The sequence below is a fragment of the Pseudomassariella vexata genome (assembly GCF_002105095.1).
Source record: "Pseudomassariella vexata strain CBS 129021 chromosome Unknown BCR38scaffold_4, whole genome shotgun sequence".
NCBI classification, from domain to species: domain Eukaryota; kingdom Fungi; phylum Ascomycota; class Sordariomycetes; order Amphisphaeriales; family Pseudomassariaceae; genus Pseudomassariella; species Pseudomassariella vexata.
The window spans coordinates 3,036,502-3,052,639 of NW_024467959.1; the positions used below are offsets into that span (position 1 = coordinate 3,036,502).

At 48.7% G+C, this 16,138-nt stretch overlaps 6 protein-coding genes across 6 annotated transcripts; 4 read left to right on the top strand and 2 right to left on the bottom strand.

Moving 5' to 3' along the window:
- Positions 1 to 2,919: 2,919 nt before the first annotated feature.
- Positions 2,920 to 3,961, top strand: BCR38DRAFT_428209 (uncharacterized protein). Its single transcript, XM_040859880.1, has one exon. The coding sequence runs from the start codon at positions 2,964 to 2,966 to the stop codon at positions 3,768 to 3,770; it is 807 nt and encodes a 268-aa protein (XP_040718432.1). The 5' UTR covers positions 2,920 to 2,963; the 3' UTR covers positions 3,771 to 3,961.
- Positions 3,962 to 7,534: 3,573 nt separating this feature from the next.
- On the top strand, positions 7,535 to 8,847 carry BCR38DRAFT_407745 (uncharacterized protein; the record flags this gene model as incomplete). The annotated part of the gene is made up of 2 exons (XM_040858203.1): positions 7,535 to 7,892; positions 7,961 to 8,847. 2 exons carry the CDS (start codon positions 7,535 to 7,537, stop codon positions 8,845 to 8,847), a joined length of 1,245 nt encoding a protein of 414 aa, XP_040718433.1.
- A 385-nt stretch (positions 8,848 to 9,232) lies between these two features.
- Positions 9,233 to 10,160, top strand: BCR38DRAFT_428214 (oxidoreductase). Its single transcript, XM_040859881.1, has one exon. The coding sequence runs from the start codon at positions 9,324 to 9,326 to the stop codon at positions 10,065 to 10,067; it is 744 nt and encodes a 247-aa protein (XP_040718434.1). The 5' UTR covers positions 9,233 to 9,323; the 3' UTR covers positions 10,068 to 10,160.
- Positions 10,161 to 10,255: 95 nt separating this feature from the next.
- On the bottom strand, positions 10,256 to 11,885 carry BCR38DRAFT_464842 (aldose 1-epimerase family protein). Its single transcript, XM_040862679.1, has 3 exons — positions 11,443 to 11,885; positions 10,656 to 11,372; positions 10,256 to 10,601 (listed from the first exon to the last, which is right to left on the bottom strand). Exons 1-3 carry the CDS (start codon positions 11,729 to 11,731, stop codon positions 10,411 to 10,413), a joined length of 1,197 nt encoding a protein of 398 aa, XP_040718435.1. The 5' UTR covers positions 11,732 to 11,885; the 3' UTR covers positions 10,256 to 10,410.
- A 455-nt stretch (positions 11,886 to 12,340) lies between these two features.
- BCR38DRAFT_428217 (cytochrome P450) lies at positions 12,341 to 14,421 on the bottom strand. The gene is made up of 3 exons (XM_040859882.1): positions 14,082 to 14,421; positions 13,753 to 14,025; positions 12,341 to 13,675 (listed from the first exon to the last, which is right to left on the bottom strand). The coding sequence occupies exons 1-3, from the start codon at positions 14,286 to 14,288 to the stop codon at positions 12,533 to 12,535; spliced, it is 1,623 nt and encodes a 540-aa protein (XP_040718436.1). The 5' UTR covers positions 14,289 to 14,421; the 3' UTR covers positions 12,341 to 12,532.
- Positions 14,422 to 14,600: 179 nt separating this feature from the next.
- Positions 14,601 to 15,883, top strand: BCR38DRAFT_464844 (putative zinc-binding dehydrogenase family oxidoreductase). The gene is made up of 2 exons (XM_040862680.1): positions 14,601 to 15,206; positions 15,259 to 15,883. The coding sequence occupies exons 1-2, from the start codon at positions 14,662 to 14,664 to the stop codon at positions 15,785 to 15,787; spliced, it is 1,074 nt and encodes a 357-aa protein (XP_040718437.1). The 5' UTR covers positions 14,601 to 14,661; the 3' UTR covers positions 15,788 to 15,883.
- Positions 15,884 to 16,138: the final 255 nt, after the last annotated feature.

The following is a 16,138-nucleotide window of genomic DNA, read 5'->3' on the forward strand; positions in this document are numbered from 1 at the left end:
GTTTCCGGTCCTTTCCTGCAGGTATCCACCTAAGGCCTGCCAACGGGCCTATTCTGTGTTGGTTAGGAACGTGGTTCGTAATATGTATCTATACCAGTACCTCGATTATCCATACGATATAGGCCACAGGTACACACAAAGGAAAAAGAAAAAAAAAGAGAATATTGCCCACTGCGTTAACGCACTTGCTGATACCACTGGAATGTACTCCAAATACCGGAATAGTACACCGGTAGCGCCCGTTGAATATAAGGACAATTACCTCCATGTCTTCCTAAAAGATAGAAAAAAGAGGACAAAGGACTCGTCGATCGTTTTGAAATTGATGCGAGTGCATATGGGGTGTGAATTCTTGTATTGGGAAAGGATGGCCAGGTCAGTTATTCTGGCCTGGCAGAGCTCTTTTATAGCTCTTATCTATCTTATCTATAGGTACAGGGTAACCCCCATGGGGTCACGTATCAGAAATCTTCTGACGTCAGTTATTACCTACTTATTTATCGTATCTATTGTTCATGCGTTATATACTCTGTTTGGCATCGAAATCTCTCTGCATTCTTAAAATGCAACTGCTCCATTCGTGATCTGGAACGCGGAATTTTAGCGCGGATGTAGTAGATCCTACACATACGTGCTCGCTTCGGGCCACGACAGCTTTGCCACCCCAACATCAAGCAGACTCAATGCTTCATACTCGAGCAAACTAAATTGCTGGATTTCGTGATGATTTTGCGTTAAATAAGTAGTGGCTGTTATTATCGGGTCAGAGAACGGCGAATGTAGCCAATGTGCAGTATTTTTCGACCGCCTCCATCAGAATACCCCTGAACGTACAGCAAAGCCCAGCGTCATCAGGCAACCAGATAGGCCAAAAATAGAAAATCCTGCCAAGAACTCACTTCCTCTTTGTCCCAGATATTAAAGAACTCGAGAGACATGATAATCCACACCAATGCTCTGGAGCTTACGCATCCCAGCCCTTATCCCCGCTAATAGACCTTCCACCGCCCCACCCCCCGCTTTCCAACTTTGCGCCGCAGCAATCTCGAGGTTCTGCAATATTTTATATTTCTTAGTAGACCAGCCGTACGCGAACTCAAACCGCTCTCTTGCCTCATAGCCAAACACGACATTCATAACTTTGACTGATAGTGATACGAAAAGGTAGGGGGACCCACTGGTTAGGTGAATCCCATTCAATTAGATACTATAACGTTGCGCACTGCTGCATTATAGCATCCTCCCCCCTAGGTGCACCCATCAGATAGTCACTCATCATCCACAGTGTAAAAGTAAACACTGCCCAGAAGGGTGCGCATCTTCCATATATCACGATCGATAGGCCTAAAATTAACAGATATAAATTTGGCTGTCTCTAAGCGGTGGGTGGAGTAAGATAGCAGGGAGAAATGTTCAGGCTCAGATGGCCAACTCCATATATGACCTTGCAAATATAGTCGATCAAGTCGAGTTAGTCCTCCGCTCCACAGTCTAGGCATATGAGTATGTCGGAGAATTCAAAATATTTTCCGTTCTAGTTCCATACATATCTATTTCTAATGACCGTATGGAAAGGCTCGGCATTTTCCTTGCTGCCGGAGTCTACGGCACCGCAAGGGAATTTCCAAAATGATTCAGACATGATCGAGATTATGTCAGTGTTGGGTATCAATCGGATTATGTATGGATTATCGTAGTGGCGCGATGAAGAGACACTTACATGAACATTGTATTGGAAATGAATACTTAGTGGCTAAGGCTGAGCAAAGTTTTAAGACTTGTTTGGTAAAAACAAGAACTCCATGTGGACAATCAGTATATCAACCCCTTTTGCGAACGAGTCATCCTATATGGGCGTAATTTTGTCCACACAGCTCAAAAGGAAACTATTCTGTTTCTTCTGCTCTTTAACAGGATGAGTTTTTGATTTGGAAGCTCAACCACAGGGAAATAACACCCATTGACCTTAGGGGATCAATTATCACCAAAAAGAAGAGTACTATAACCCAAATAGTATATAGTTAAGGTGCAACATCGATTACACTGATACGGCTATAAATAAAACGAATAATAAACGACATGTTTAGATAATAATGAAGTTTTTTTTAAAATAACCCCACGAAGTTTCTATTTTCCCCAATTGGGCACTACCATCAAGACATTAGGCAGACCTGACAAAGAATGGGACATTTCAGGTTTTGCTTATGACTCGTAAATAAACAAGAAAGGGATATTTTTCAGAGGATGCCCTGGTGATTGTTCGGGGAGAGACCGGACGAAGGTTTCCGACCCGAGGAACAACATAAAGGATGACTGAGAAGAAATCTTTCGACATATAATCATCACTTGAAGCACAACAACAATAAAGCATTCCAAGAATGGTGGCGGAATGCACGAGCCGTTAATCAAGCAAATTTGAAGCCCCGAAACGCACTCAGAGTAGAAAGTGAAATGGTGCAGAGTGCTTATTTGGCAGTTACGTCAGGTAGTAATATTTGTCGAGCGTATTGGAATAGCTGTACTCGCAGCACCCAGTAACCCAATAACCGGCCCTATGTTTATTGTCGTGGGACAAGCCAAAGATGAATGATACAAGCTGTTTGATGCGAGTGCATATGGGGTGTGAATTGTTGTATTGGGAAAGGATGGCCAGGTCAGCTATTCTGGCCTGGCAGAGCTCTTTTATAGCTCTTATCTATCTTATCTCTAGCTATAGGGCAACCCCCCATGGGGTCACGTATCACTGTTGCAAAAACTCGTAGAAGACGACCGAAGCCGCCGTGGGCCGTAAAAGAAAAGCGCCGGCCTGTAAGCCAGATAAAAAAGTCGCCGTATACAACAGGGCTCCTCGCCCGCCACGGCTGATAATGAATAGAGGCCGCGATGCCCCACACTGGGCCATGGAATTACATTTTGTGAAAAGCGTATTCCAAAATCTTTCTTTTTGATCATTCCCAAGCATAATGGCAACAAATGAGAAGCAAGAAGTACTTGCGACCGTCAATGGCTTCCTGAAATCTATATCCAAGCAGAAGCCCCATTCGCCAAATATACTGGAATATATCCTACCCGACTCATTCGCCGTACTATCGCACCAGGACGAGCTAATACAATGCACACTAGGGGAACTTATTCCCCGACTTGAGGGGAAGTTTTCCAAGATCATCGAGTCGGGCACCACTTCAGCAGGCGAGTCCATCCCGGAGCCGGACCCCGACATATGGGTCCACGAGAGGTTCGCTGCCGTCTGGAACGGCTTCTCCATTCAGGTTGATGGCGTGGAAGAGCTGCACGGTGCAAGCGCCTTTACGCTGCTTAGAGGTGACGACGGGTGGAAAATCGCGGCCTTGGCGGACACGCAGTGGAAGGCAGACAAGCAGGATCCTCCAAGGCTTGTCAAGGAGGCCACGCCCGAGCTGATGGCGCCTGTTCTAGACCTAGTGCAGCTCCTGAACGACGAGAAATGGGACGAGGTGATGCGCCCGATGCTTCCAGGTGGCGGTGCGACGTATTCCAGGTTCCCGAATACGCTGTTGCACATGTTGTGGCCCGAGTTCTATGCTAGGATGAGGGTTATGCTGGAACGCGCCCCTGGATATGTGGAACAGAAGCTTATGGATTGGGAAGGACGCATGATTGGAGATCTAGGGTTTGTGTGGACACCTTTCACTGTGGCCATGGACGGCGAGCTCAGGATTCGCGGGTTCAACATCTTCACGCTTCTGAGAAAGGACGGAAAGTGGCTTATTAGCGGAGTTCAGGATGGGTAAGGATGTTGATGCGATGAGGCCACGTCACTAGTATTTTCTTTAAAACAAAACGGTCATGAGTTGTCAGCTATTGGATTAAATAATTTCCTATTAGCATTTACAGAAGTTGATCTCAATGGTGATGTAAAAATAAGTTGAGATTCAGTGGATTTGTTTTAAGAGTTACGGATTTAACTTTCATAGAGTTAGTTAACGTAGTCCACGGTCCAATTGCACACTTTGGCAGACCTTATACGACAATGTATAAGTTAATTCAACCACAACGCCTATCATCAATTGAAACTACTCAGAATCGTTATCTTCAGATGTCTCTACATCATTTCCACAAGTGCGCGCATTATGTCCGGGCTCGCCGCAGATTCTACAGCGCCGTACACGCGCAATTCGCCGCCTCGTACGACCACCAATTTGACGAAATTCGTCATGTAACTGCCCATCAACCTCTCGTTGAGACTGTAGGTCCTGTCCAGCTTGTATACTAAGTGACCCTCCACTCTGTAGCTGTTTTTTCTTCACACGGCGACGTCGACTTAAGGTCTCATTTGCCTTTCGAAGTGATTCGACCTCGCCTTCTAAAAGGGCAAGCCGATGCATAACCTTCGTTGTACCTCGCGCAATCTGATCTATTCCAGCAAAAATTGACGTTGGTGAGCTATTTCGATGTCGTACAATCCTATTTTTCACATAATCGGTTTGTGATTGGGCTTCGGTTGGGTTGTTCGGAGTCTTTGATTCCCAAGGGACGGGGAGACCAGCCGAGCTACCCGGAGGTGTTGGCGTACGTAATTTCACATCGAGCTGTGATATGACATAATCTGCATCGTACGGAACTATTCCTACCCCTCGGAAACCTCCTTGGATATTTGAAACCGTGAAAGTTGCGTTGTACGCGTTTAAAAACGCCGGTAAAAAGTCTTCTTTCGAGATATGACTTATATGTGCTCGCATGAGATCTTCGATTTCTTTTCCGTACGCTCTTTTTAACCCGCGAAAACAACCAACATCAAGAGGCTGGAGCTTATGCGACGAATGAGGAGGCATACAAAGCGTGACGATATTGTTAGCTTTGCAATATACCTCGAAATCGGTCGAGTGATGGCTTTCGTGACCGTCGAGGATCAATAGGCGATGAGTACCTTTCGTACGAGACTTGGTGTGATGATCGAAGTGTTTTATCCAATCTTCGCCTCTCTAGTTCGTATTCCAGCCATTTTTAGTAACTGCGATAACCCAATCAGGCGGTAATGGGCTGTTTTCGTACCATGACGAGAGGTGGGTTTTGCCGGCGAAAATGATGTACGGAGGGAGGGCATAACCGGACGACCCAACGCCTTGAATAACTGTAACCCATTCCCGATTTCCTTTCTGGGCTGCTATAGGCCTTCCGCGCCGATCAGAAGTCGTCACGACCATTTCGGACGAGATTTGGCCCATCACAAAACCGGTCTCGTCGAAGTTGTAGATATCCTCCTCCTGGATCGCGTATTTCGCAATTGTATTCCGTAATAGGTCAAACCACGCGCGATACGCATCGGGGTCTTTGCAGAGGACTCTCTGCTAGTCGATCCTTTGATTTAAACGCGTCCGGAGGTCTGGTTGTCGTCTTACGAAGCTCGAGGCCCAGTTGACGCCGACGCGTCCCGCGTCGCGACTTCGAAGTAATCGGTTGGCCATATCTTCAACACCACTCAATCGGGGAAGAAATGCTCGCGAATCTAGGTCGGTTATATGTCGTACGATTGCCTCTTCCTCGGAAGGAGTCAACTTTTGCGTTGGCGATCGCGTAATCCCTCGAGCGGTTTTACCGTCGCGTCGATACGCAAGGGTTCTAAAAGGTACGTTATAGATCTGACCAGCGCGACGTACACTTAATTTTGGATCAGATTGAAGCGCATGTAATGCTAGAATTATACCACTTTCGTTCCAAGAACCAACCATAGTTATGTGGTGAAAAACCGCAGGTCAAAGTGGTAGCGTACGAAAATCTGCCGAAGTGTGCAATTGGACCGTGGACTACGTTATCGTATTTGCATTAAACTATTATCTTGACATAGTAAGAAATTCCTAAATTACGAGGATTGATGCTTAATTCTTTATTTCTTGAGGAATGGTTATCATTATGTTGCTGAAGGTATGTTCTTAGTAGGTAGACACCGACTCGATTATGTGTATTGACAGAGTGAGTAGAGGAACTGCGGTAGCCGCTCATCATGAAATGATTACGGCATAGGTTTGTAGGCCTGATATGTGTGGTTCTTGTTAGAAGATCGCGAGTATACAGCGGATATTGTAGATTGTTGTCGGGTAGCTACAGGGCAAAGTCGCTAGATAAAAAAGAAACAGAGTATGGTAGTTTATCATTATTATTATTCTTCATACACTTAGTAGAAAAAAGAGCTTCCTTCCGTTTTAGGGAGAAACCTTTCATTATCATATATCACACGGTTCCATCCATGCCATTGTGGAGGACAGCCCTGTTAGTCCTGTTAGCCCTTGCTGCCTAGCAAACCTGCACTAGACTAAATCTCACGATTCCCCAAGGTTTAGCCTGAGATCTTTGTGCAACACCAATCAATCTATCTACCTGACCCTATACTAAAACCTTGGCACTGTAGTTCTCATCAAACGGTTTTAACCCCTAATCTAGAAACACTCAGTCCTTACCCCATCCCTATGAACTAACCTCAACCGTAGATGGTAATCATGCCCATTTCTCCATTAAGATTTAGTAAGGACCATACATATGTCCTCAGTTAGCCTTACCAGTTTCGGGCGAAAGTTACTGTAAAATGGTGTGTATTCTGCACCCTTGCAGGCCATTGGTTATAACTATGCAAGGACATGTATTTACTGAATACAAGAAAGTCGCCGGCTGGATCCGGAGATTTGCAGATTTACTCCCAATACAAGTTAATACACGGCAGCGGAGTCCCCAATGCATATTATCCGACCTAGTCGTTCTATGCATGCTGATAACACTGGTAACTTCAAAACTCCGATCTTGGCAGTTGTGAAGGTCAACCCTCGCAGACTCACTACAACCAGGTGACTTACAGCTGGAACACCTGCCATGGCAGTGCCAGATGGGAAGCCAATCATAACCCTTGTAGGAGCCCCGCCAAGCGTGGACGACTTAGTCGCGCTCCCTCAAACCTAAGTTGTCATCTTCTTTCCTTCGCTCCTTAGAGTAGAATCTTCGTCGATAGCACCTAATCGAGGTCTCTACCAATGCGATGCAACCCAGGTCGTGACAGCAGTGCGGGGTACCTTCGCTTCGCTCTCCTAAATGAACAATCATAAAAGTAGTATGCAGACAAGGTTCTCCTCATTCCTCCCACTAAGCGCGAAGGTCGTGTAGACATCTCGGCACCGCTCATAAGTCTGATAATGCACTTTCTGAACGGAAAGATACCAAATGAAGGGACTTCGACATTAGGACCCACATCATCTAAAATATGTATTTTATCTAGTCGGGGGTGGCTTTTATGGTCTTGTTTTATAAGTCGGGAGCCTACAGCGCACTTCGCAGCAAGGATCGTGCCCGCATACTGGGTAAGTAGGGAATATGATTATCTTATTGAAGGAACCAATTAAAGTCGACCCAAGTTCAGAAGGAACGTAATCCCATCAAGACAAGCTGCGTGCAACCCTCCCTTTTGTCTCCGCTTATCCTCCAATCTCTAAAGCTCAACGAATCCTAATCTCTTCACCTCATCCCCTATTCCTTATTTACCCCCTCAACTTGAATTATGAATCGCCAGGACATGGCCAAAGAAGGCAAGCTTCGAGCTGCGTGTGACCGATGTCACGACCTCAAAAACCGCTGTGTGAGAACGGGCAGGGAAGATAGCCGATGTGACAGGTGTGAGAGGTTAGATATCGACTGCGTGTATCGGAACACATCACGCATAGGCCGTCCCAAGACCCAGAGACGGACGTCGGTAGTGTCCCAAGATGATTCCCGAAGTGCAAACATGAACAATATGCCAATCCCTGGCAGCAGTCCCTTGTGCACTTCGGCGTCGATAACGGATATGAACCAGATGGAGACGAACACCAGTGGCGGCACAATCCTCAATGAGTCGCCCTCTGATGCTATGAGCCTCCTTGTGTCTCCTGAAGGTTGGAGAAGCCCCCCGTACTGCTATCCACGGCTGTAGCGTCAGAAGCTAATGCAAAATGTTGAACAGCAGTCCAACAACTCGACGTGGACTGGAGCCACCTAGACTTCTCTCAGTGTCAGCACATCGATGCCGTCCATGAACCGCTGTACCGAGCTGAATCTCGAGCGTTGCCGGAATCAGAACCACCCCCCCTGCCGACCTCCCCGGCTGGTAAAGGCCGCAATACAGTGCAGACAACAGGCAGGCTACTCCAACTTCAGGGTTATTTGCACCGCCTTGTGTTGGCAGCGGACACAGACCAGCAACCTGCAGTCGACTACGTCGAGGAAGTCCTTGAGGCGACGAAGACCTTAATGGAGATCCTCCAGTCTAATGTCCCTGTAAATTCGAGTTCGAGTGTCCCCTCAACGACAGACGAGACATCCAGCGACACCCGCAGTCCCAACATTCCCGCAACAGCGAGGCACAAACTCCACAACTACATGCTGGTACAGCAGGCACTGACCTGCTACTCATATGTACTGTGCATGCTGGACCGCGTCGTAGGCGTGTTGAGTCCGACCGGTGGCGTAAACAATCCCCACGCAGCTGGTGGTAGTGTTCCAGCATCCATCAGCCTAGGTTTGTTTAGCCTCGCATCTCAGCCAGACCTCAACGCCCGAATCGCGTTGCATCTTGTCTTACGAATGGTGCAGCATCTCAGCATGCTGATCCAGCAACTCGCTTCAGCTTGCAGGGATTTCAGCGAACTCGGAGATCCTCCACCATCACCGCCGCCGTCAAGTTCAGCATCGGTATCGGCAGCGGAAACAGGAATTGGGGGCCAATCGCCAGGGAAGCCATGTCGCACTTCCACGTCGATTTATAAGACTTCTCATGCGGTGGCCGATTTTATAAGTGAGAAGGAGCGGTTGTTGATTGAGAGATTATCATGCTTGACAAGTGGCCCATGAGAAGTGCAGCAAAAGAGGATTGAGCATCATTTATGCACTTGTATATTTGAGGTGTCACATATAGATGCAGGAAATGTATGATGTGGCATTATGCTGCCAAGAGCGGGCTCGGAATAACCCAGAACGAGCCCTATCTGGAGAACGTGAGGTTAAAATATCAGGCTAGTTCTGGAACCTCTGCCACTTCACTTGCTATATACCGGCTTCTATAGTTCATCTTAATGATTATAATCCATTGGTCACCTATCTAGTGTTTGGGGCTACTAGATTGGGACAACCGACCGGCAACTTTAACCAGAAAGCTCAGAAGGACAAAAGTCTCCGGTCGTATTCCCACTCTGCAGCCTTGGCTATTGAATGGAAAATTTCACACCAACTGATGCGATGAAGTCACGAAATTTGTTGAATATGCAAGTATCTACTACTAACTGGTGATCTTACTTGTTCTGATTATCCTTATTCACACTCGTGAGAGAATGGCGCAGCAACACGAAGAAAAAGACGTGACATTCGCAACCTTACCTGCCATTCTATGCCTGCACGGGTACGGAACGAACGCTGCCATCTTCCGGTGTCAACTCCGACAGATTACACAGACACTCAGCCGCACTTTTAGATTTGTCTTCGTCGAGGGCCCCTTCCATGTGCAACAGCCCGGGCCAGGGGCTCTACCGGCTTTCGCTGATGCCCGTCCATTTCGCCGGTGGCACTCGCACAAAACGCTAGCCGGCGCCTTTGGGGTCTCGACACAGAATGTGGAAGAAGAGAGACGTCAAGTCAGAGACCTCCTCAAGGATACCCTCGAGCGCGAGCGCGAGCATGGGCCAGGCGTCGTGGGGGTCGCAGCCTTCAGTCAGGGGGCTGGGGTGGCCGCGTCTTTGTGCTTGGACTCTGAACTGGGCACAGACATCAAGTTTGCTGTCATCATTTGCGCCCTGTACCCCGCGGTCTCGTTAGCTGAGCATGAAGATGGGACTGCTGCATCTAAATCTACTATGCGTCTTATCGAGATACCGTCGATTCATATCCAGGGGATGTCGGACTCGTGGAAAGGCCAGGGCACTAAAGTATTAAGAGAGTACTTCAATGGAGCCAAGGCGAAAATTTTTAACCTCGTGGGTGTTGGCCACGAGGTACCGAGTCGAGTCAAGGAGGCAGCTATTGTTGCCGATGAGGTCATGGCGGTTTGGAAGTCCATTCTAGCGGGTGGCCAGGAATAAATGGGATGTTTTTCAAAGTGAAGAAGAAGACAATGCTGATGAAGATTGCGTGGCTTTTGTATTAAATGAAGTGCATATCCCTCTACAAGACGTACTATACACGCCAACCGTGGGTTTCCTGCTGTAACACATGCCGTGGATCGTGCTGTACTACCAAAACTCGCGGAATAGTGTGGCATCACCAATTTCTGGCTAAGGCTATCCTAACATGAATGATTTCGACAAAAAGGAATCTTAATTTCATCTCTTCTCCGATTGTGGTAGTCCAGTATAGCATATGTAGGGTAACTATCTACTGGATTTTGAAGCCTGTTCGGCTGACCTAAATACAAGTCACCGCTATCTACCCTTTACGGTCCACCTTGAACTTGTAGGCCACATATCCCGTGTATATGTCCTTGTTACCCCACAGCGTCTTCCTGTTCAGCCACTCGGGGTGATTGACTCCATTGGGCCAGTCTCCTTGCTCTAGCGAAATCGCACCATGATTTGGGACATCACCCTCGCCTTGGGTATGCTTAACTTTCAAAGGACCTGCATAATAATTAGATGGGAACAGCTCAGCAAGGATAAATACCCCCGACTTACCGTCCTTCTTGTCATCCCATGTATGGACATGAAGAGCATCTTGATCAGTGTAAAGCTCCATCGTGATTCCCGAGCGGGCGGACGAGAGGATAGCTGCGGGTTTTTCCTTCTTGCTGCGTCCGTCCTCCAAGTGTCTGTGGGAGAGCATGAATGTTTCGTCATATAAGGAGGCGACGGCACCAGCGGTAAGGTTCTGTGTGATGCCATCACCAATTTGCCTCGCCTCCGACCAGAAGTCATGCTCTCCGCCCTTCTTGTTACTCAGCAGGTCACCAGTCGGGATCCCTTGTTCGTTGACGCCAAATCGTAACCCTGATAAGGGCAAGTGGAGCTTGTGATCGAGAACCGTGCTGTTCGTAGTCCCATTCTCATTCTTGGTTCCCAGTCCGTCGAGGTTGAAGAAGACCTGCTGTCCCATGTTGAGCGGGCCACCCGGCATGAGCAGCGGCGTCACACCGTAGCTGATGTGCCACTCGTACGGCGTGACCGTGTGGGTGATGCATCCTACGAATAGGCCAGGAAATCCATTCCTTTGGCGGTCAAACATGACGAATAGAATGCTGTTGTCTGCGTGGTATGGCACTTCCCAATTGCTCCGTCCCCAGCCCCCTGCGCCGCCATTGTGTATCGCAGTTCCGTCATGCGCATTGGCCCGGACCTGGTGCTTGGTCCCGTCGGCCTCGTAGCCTGCACCGCTCATGTAACCAGCATACCGTCCTGAAATTCATTTGATCAGCTTAGCTTGAATTTACGGAGGATCAAATGAGCCAAGAAGAAGTTGAACTACCTATTATGCCATTCAAATACGGATTCAAGTCGGTCTCGGCGTATAGGTCAGCATGATCTAGACCCAAAGCTATGTCGATCTCTTGACCATTGGCGTCCTTCATAAACAAATTGGCCAGGGCTGCACCCTGATTGGTAAACGCCAGCCGAATCCCCTCGGCCTCGATGACGTATTTTCCCTCGTCATTTGTCGGCCACATAGCCGTGACTGCGGTAAAAGGGCTCCCACCTCTCCAGATTGCTTTGGTGGCTGCTAGCAGACGGGTTGAGAGTTTGGCAAGTCCGACCATGACTAATGCGATCACAGAGTCCCGAGAAGGATAAATAACCAGAAGCTGGGAAAAAACCACCAAGAGATATGTGTTTTCCAATTGATACAGGGTCGAAAGATGTGCTTGTCGGACTATGGAATTCACCCTCCTCCTAAAATGCGCCAAATGCTACTCACACAAAGGATGCGGTTCATCTGATGCCGGTCAGCCACCGATGGATGAGTGTACACATGCCAAGCACCGGGCCTGGAAGACCGGCGACTTTCAGGGGTACCCAAGTCGGGCCGGATCGTTAATGGTACTTAAATATCTATATTTGGATATCTTGGTAGTGGTGTGGGGTTGGGGTATATGCCACACCGGTGGATTTTATCTGTGGCCGTTTCATCCGGCTTTCTTTCCATTTCACGGCCAAGTGCCTTGGACGGCGGTCGATTTGAACAACTATAGTCGCATCCTACCTCCGAGCCCCCGCGTGAATCAGCTTGTAGCAGGGATAAACACGCGGATACGCTGCTTGCAAGTGATCTACACCTTGGAATCGTGAACAGTTTGGAAGATTACCTCGTAGGAAGAATTGGTACGCTAAACTGGGCTTATTATTTCCTGATGATAAGCCCAAAATACCTCAAGTGCAACAGAGCTTGGGCAGATAGATGATTCTACGTTTCCTTTCAGTAGATCAAGGTGGGCGGAGCATTTGCATCAGGAACCAAGCTTGTTGTGTTTTTACGATCCGTGACACCCACATCTTGAATTCATGACTGAGATATCCACGATAAGACCGATCTATGTCGTAGACGAGATTTCCGATATCCTCTACACGTTCACTATCTTGAGTTTAGCCATGATGCCCTCCTCCGACTTCTTGAAAGGCGCCGGCCTAAGTTTCCCCGCTGTTTCGGCATTAGCCAGTTGAATATCGAACCGTCGGACAATGGCGGCCACGAGGCAGGCCAGCATAGCGCGCGCTTGATTCTGACCGATGCAAATATTGGGTCCTGCACCGAAGGACAACATGGCGAAGTTGCTAATAGCGCCCCCTGTGGTGGACGCGTCTTCGCCAAGCCACCGGTCCGGGTTGAACTCGTCGCCATCAGGGCCCCAGAGCTTCGTATCCCGATTGAAAAATTCGACAGCAACCTGGATAGCAGTATCCTTGGGCACACGCTCGCCTAGAAGAGTTGTATCTTTCTCTACCACCTTGGGACTCAAGGGGACAAAGGGATAACATCGGATCACCTCGTTGCAGACGGCACTCAGATATGGCAGGGACTGAAGCTTTGGTCCTATTTCATCGGCGGCCATAGAAACGGGGCATCCGTCGATGATCTCTGATCTCAGCCTCTTTTGCATTTCTGGTCGCCTTCCAAGCTCGTAGAGAGCCCACTCGATAGCCGTTCCCGTGGAGTTGGGGCCTGCAGTGAGGAAAAGCATACCATTGTCGATGAGTTCACTGGTTGGAAATATACCACTCTCCACAGAGACACTTGTGATGTCCAGATCATCATACTTTTGCAAGGACCCAGTTTTGCGGAATTTATCCTCCTTTTGCGCAACGACTTGCCAGATATTATGGCGGATGTAGTTCAGCGACCTCCCCAACGAGGTCTTCATGAACAGAGGTGACAGAAATGTCAGGATTGGGCGTAGATCAATATAGTACATTATCAGTCTGATCCACGCTGGGCCACTGAACTCGGCAAGTAGCTTGGCAAATCGGTCTCGGATCCCGCCGTCAGGGTCCCCAAGTGTCTGAAAGTCGTGGCCCATCATGACCACGCCAGACGTGTCCCACATCACTCGGCGAATGTAGTCACGAAAGTCAATCACCGTCTCCGGGTTACGTTGCAACTCAGTCTCGATGATCCGGACCATTTCACCAGATTTCTTCCACATAGCCGGCATCAGCTTCTTCGTGTGCGTGACTGTGAAGGCGGGCCTAAGATGCTTGCGAAACAGCTTTAAACCCGAGCAGACCACTTGTTAGCACGGGCTACTCTATCATTTTGTATACACAATGCGAGAGGGTTGCTCACTTTGTGTCCGTGCTCACTTAAAAAGTTGAACTTGCTGCTCGTAATCCTTCCTAACATGTACTTGACCTGCTTGGGGTGGCCAAAGTCGAAGGGCTTCACGCTGTTCATTTCCTTGATGGCCTCTATGTTGGTGACCAGCAGCACCTCCCTACTAAAGGCCTCATAGTATCGTATCAGGCCATTATTTGGCAAAGTTTCAATGACGGTTCGAACGTCTTCCCAGGCGTTGTCGGGTATGAACTTGTTCCGGTTCCCATATAGCCATGACCGTCCCTGTGGCTCCAGTTTCAGCTCAGCAATTCCATATCGCTCACAAGAATTATACACACGGGTGGAGTAGGCAGGTGGCGGAATGGCGTGAAGTAGCTGGGATAAAGAATCATCCAGTAAATTGCCCATAATCCCAACGAACAAAGCTCAAGAGTCAGGAGAGTGGTAACTGGCTTCGCACCGCTAGGATCAGTGAGATATTTGAAAAGGAGTGCGCTTGACGTGCACGCCCATAGCGGCAACCAAATCTCGAGGAAAGTAGGCATGGCTTAGTTAAATGAGGTAAGACGACATGAGTTATCACTCATTCACATGAGAAGAGAGATGCGAGTCAAGCCGATGCTCACGGAAAGAAGTGAATCTCGGGTTAGCTGGTGAGGATAAGGAGGGTGTGCATGGCGAAACGTACCGACGATCCAGGCGTGGATGAATTTGCCGGTCCTGACTGAATCGGTCATTTTCACTTGCATGCGTAGGCGGCCGGTTGGGGGCCGGCAACTTCTACCACTCCATGTTCCGGACAATTAAAATAGCCCGCGAGCCAGGGATTGGTCCAATTTCGTTTTGATATGGTGAACATACCATGCAAAGTCCAAGTGTAGATTTAGAGTCCTTACTTTTCTGCACTCATTGACCAGCATGATTGAGCTTCCACGCAAGCAGAAAGCCCTCATAGGGCTCGAAGACGGCAGTCTTGGCGTTTCCAACGATGTTGACGTTCCTGAAATCGAGGAGGACATGGTCATGGTAAAGACAAGAGCCATGGGCTTGAACCCGATTGACACCAAGATGAAGGGAGTTATGGCGGCTCCTGGAGCTGTTGCTGGCATGGACTTTGCGGGTGAGGTGGTGGCCGTCGGCTCCAAGTTCATGACGCCGGCCAAGATAGGCATTGGGGATCGAGTCTGCGGCGCTGTGATAGGATATCACAAGCCTACTCCGGCGATTGGGGCCTTTGCAGAGTTCGTGGGGGCCAAAGACGTCGGGCTGTTAAAGATACCAGACGATTGGTCCTTCGAGCAGGGAGCCTCTCTGGGATGTGCCATTTCCACCATCGGCCTTGCCTTGTTCAAGTCGCTGAATGTCCCGGGAACGCCCAAGTCCCCAGCCGAAAAGCCCGTAGATGTGTTTGTATACGGTGGTAGCACATCTACAGGCACCCTAGCTCTGCAGCTGTTGAAATTGTGAGTCTTCAGGACGCTGTGCTGCAGGGCCCTACTAATAATGCTATCACAGGTCGGGTTTGAACCCAATCACCGTCTGCTCGCCACACAATGTACAACTGGTCAAGTCGTATGGCGCAACGGCAGTTTTCGACTACAAACAGCCGTCGTGTATACAGGATATCCGGAAGCACACGCGAAACTCGCTCAAGTATGTTCTAGACTGCGTTTCGGAACCGGAGACAATGGAGTTCTGCTACAAATGTCTCGCGAGGACCGGTGGAAAATACACTGCGTTGGAGCCGTTTCCAAAGTTCCTCCATACGCGGCCACGTACCATTGTGCCGGATTGGGTCCTAGGCCCCAGTGTACTGGGCCAGGAGATAGGATGGCCAGAGCCATTTACGCGAAAACAGAATGAGGATCTCCGAAACTTTGGCATCGAGTGGTACATAACGGTGCAGAAGCTCTTAGATGATGGCCAGTTGAGGCCACATCCTGTCCGGGTTGTGGACGGCGGCTTCGGCGGCGTGCCCAAGGGTGTAGAGCTTCTTCGCAAGAAACAGGTATCGGGACAGAAGCTCGTGTGCATTCTGCCCTAGCAGCATTGGTTCAGGGAGACAAGCTTCTGGTTTTGATTTTAATAGCTTGTACGTCTTGTAGCTCCATCTGAATAGCGTGAATCATAATTAAAAGCCAATCTTCTCATACAGTGCACTTGTGCTCCTATTCACTTGTGCATGAACCTGTCGAGGTACTATAGCGAATGGCTACCAAATTGAGGTTTTTTTTGAGAATCACAAGCAACGCAGGATTCTGACATACCCCGAGCCGGCATTTGGATCCGTAATATCTAGTTACCGGCGGGAACAACCGGGGCTGCATCACTTCCGGCGGCGTTTGATTTGGCTCCGGTGCTCCCCCTTCCCGCCGGTCAAGTGTGGGGTTTGTGT

What these genes read in the sequence shown, in the direction of transcription:
- BCR38DRAFT_464844 (XM_040862680.1), top strand. Translation starts at nt 14,662, where the DNA reads ATGATTGAGCTTCCACGCAAGCAGAAAGCCCTCATAGGGCTCGAAGAC. An exon ending in GCTCTGCAGCTGTTGAAATT is followed by an intron (nt 15,207 to 15,258) that starts GTGAGTCTTCAG and finishes ATGCTATCACAG; the next exon opens with GTCGGGTTTGAACCCAATCA.
- BCR38DRAFT_428214 (XM_040859881.1), top strand. Translation starts at nt 9,324, where the DNA reads ATGGCGCAGCAACACGAAGAAAAAGACGTGACATTCGCAACCTTACCT.
- BCR38DRAFT_428217 (XM_040859882.1), bottom strand. Translation starts at nt 14,288, where the DNA reads ATGCCTACTTTCCTCGAGATTTGGTTGCCGCTATGGGCGTGCACGTCA. An exon ending in GCCACCTGCCTACTCCACCC is followed by an intron (nt 14,026 to 14,081) that starts GTGTGTATAATT and finishes CTGGAGCCACAG; the next exon opens with GGACGGTCATGGCTATATGG. An exon ending in TAAGTGAGCACGGACACAAA is followed by an intron (nt 13,676 to 13,752) that starts GTGAGCAACCCT and finishes TCGGGTTTAAAG; the next exon opens with CTGTTTCGCAAGCATCTTAG.
- BCR38DRAFT_428209 (XM_040859880.1), top strand. Translation starts at nt 2,964, where the DNA reads ATGGCAACAAATGAGAAGCAAGAAGTACTTGCGACCGTCAATGGCTTC.
- BCR38DRAFT_464842 (XM_040862679.1), bottom strand. Translation starts at nt 11,731, where the DNA reads ATGGTCGGACTTGCCAAACTCTCAACCCGTCTGCTAGCAGCCACCAAA. An exon ending in GTATTTGAATGGCATAATAG is followed by an intron (nt 11,373 to 11,442) that starts GTAGTTCAACTT and finishes AATGAATTTCAG; the next exon opens with GACGGTATGCTGGTTACATG. An exon ending in ATGGGATGACAAGAAGGACG is followed by an intron (nt 10,602 to 10,655) that starts GTAAGTCGGGGG and finishes ATTATTATGCAG; the next exon opens with GTCCTTTGAAAGTTAAGCAT.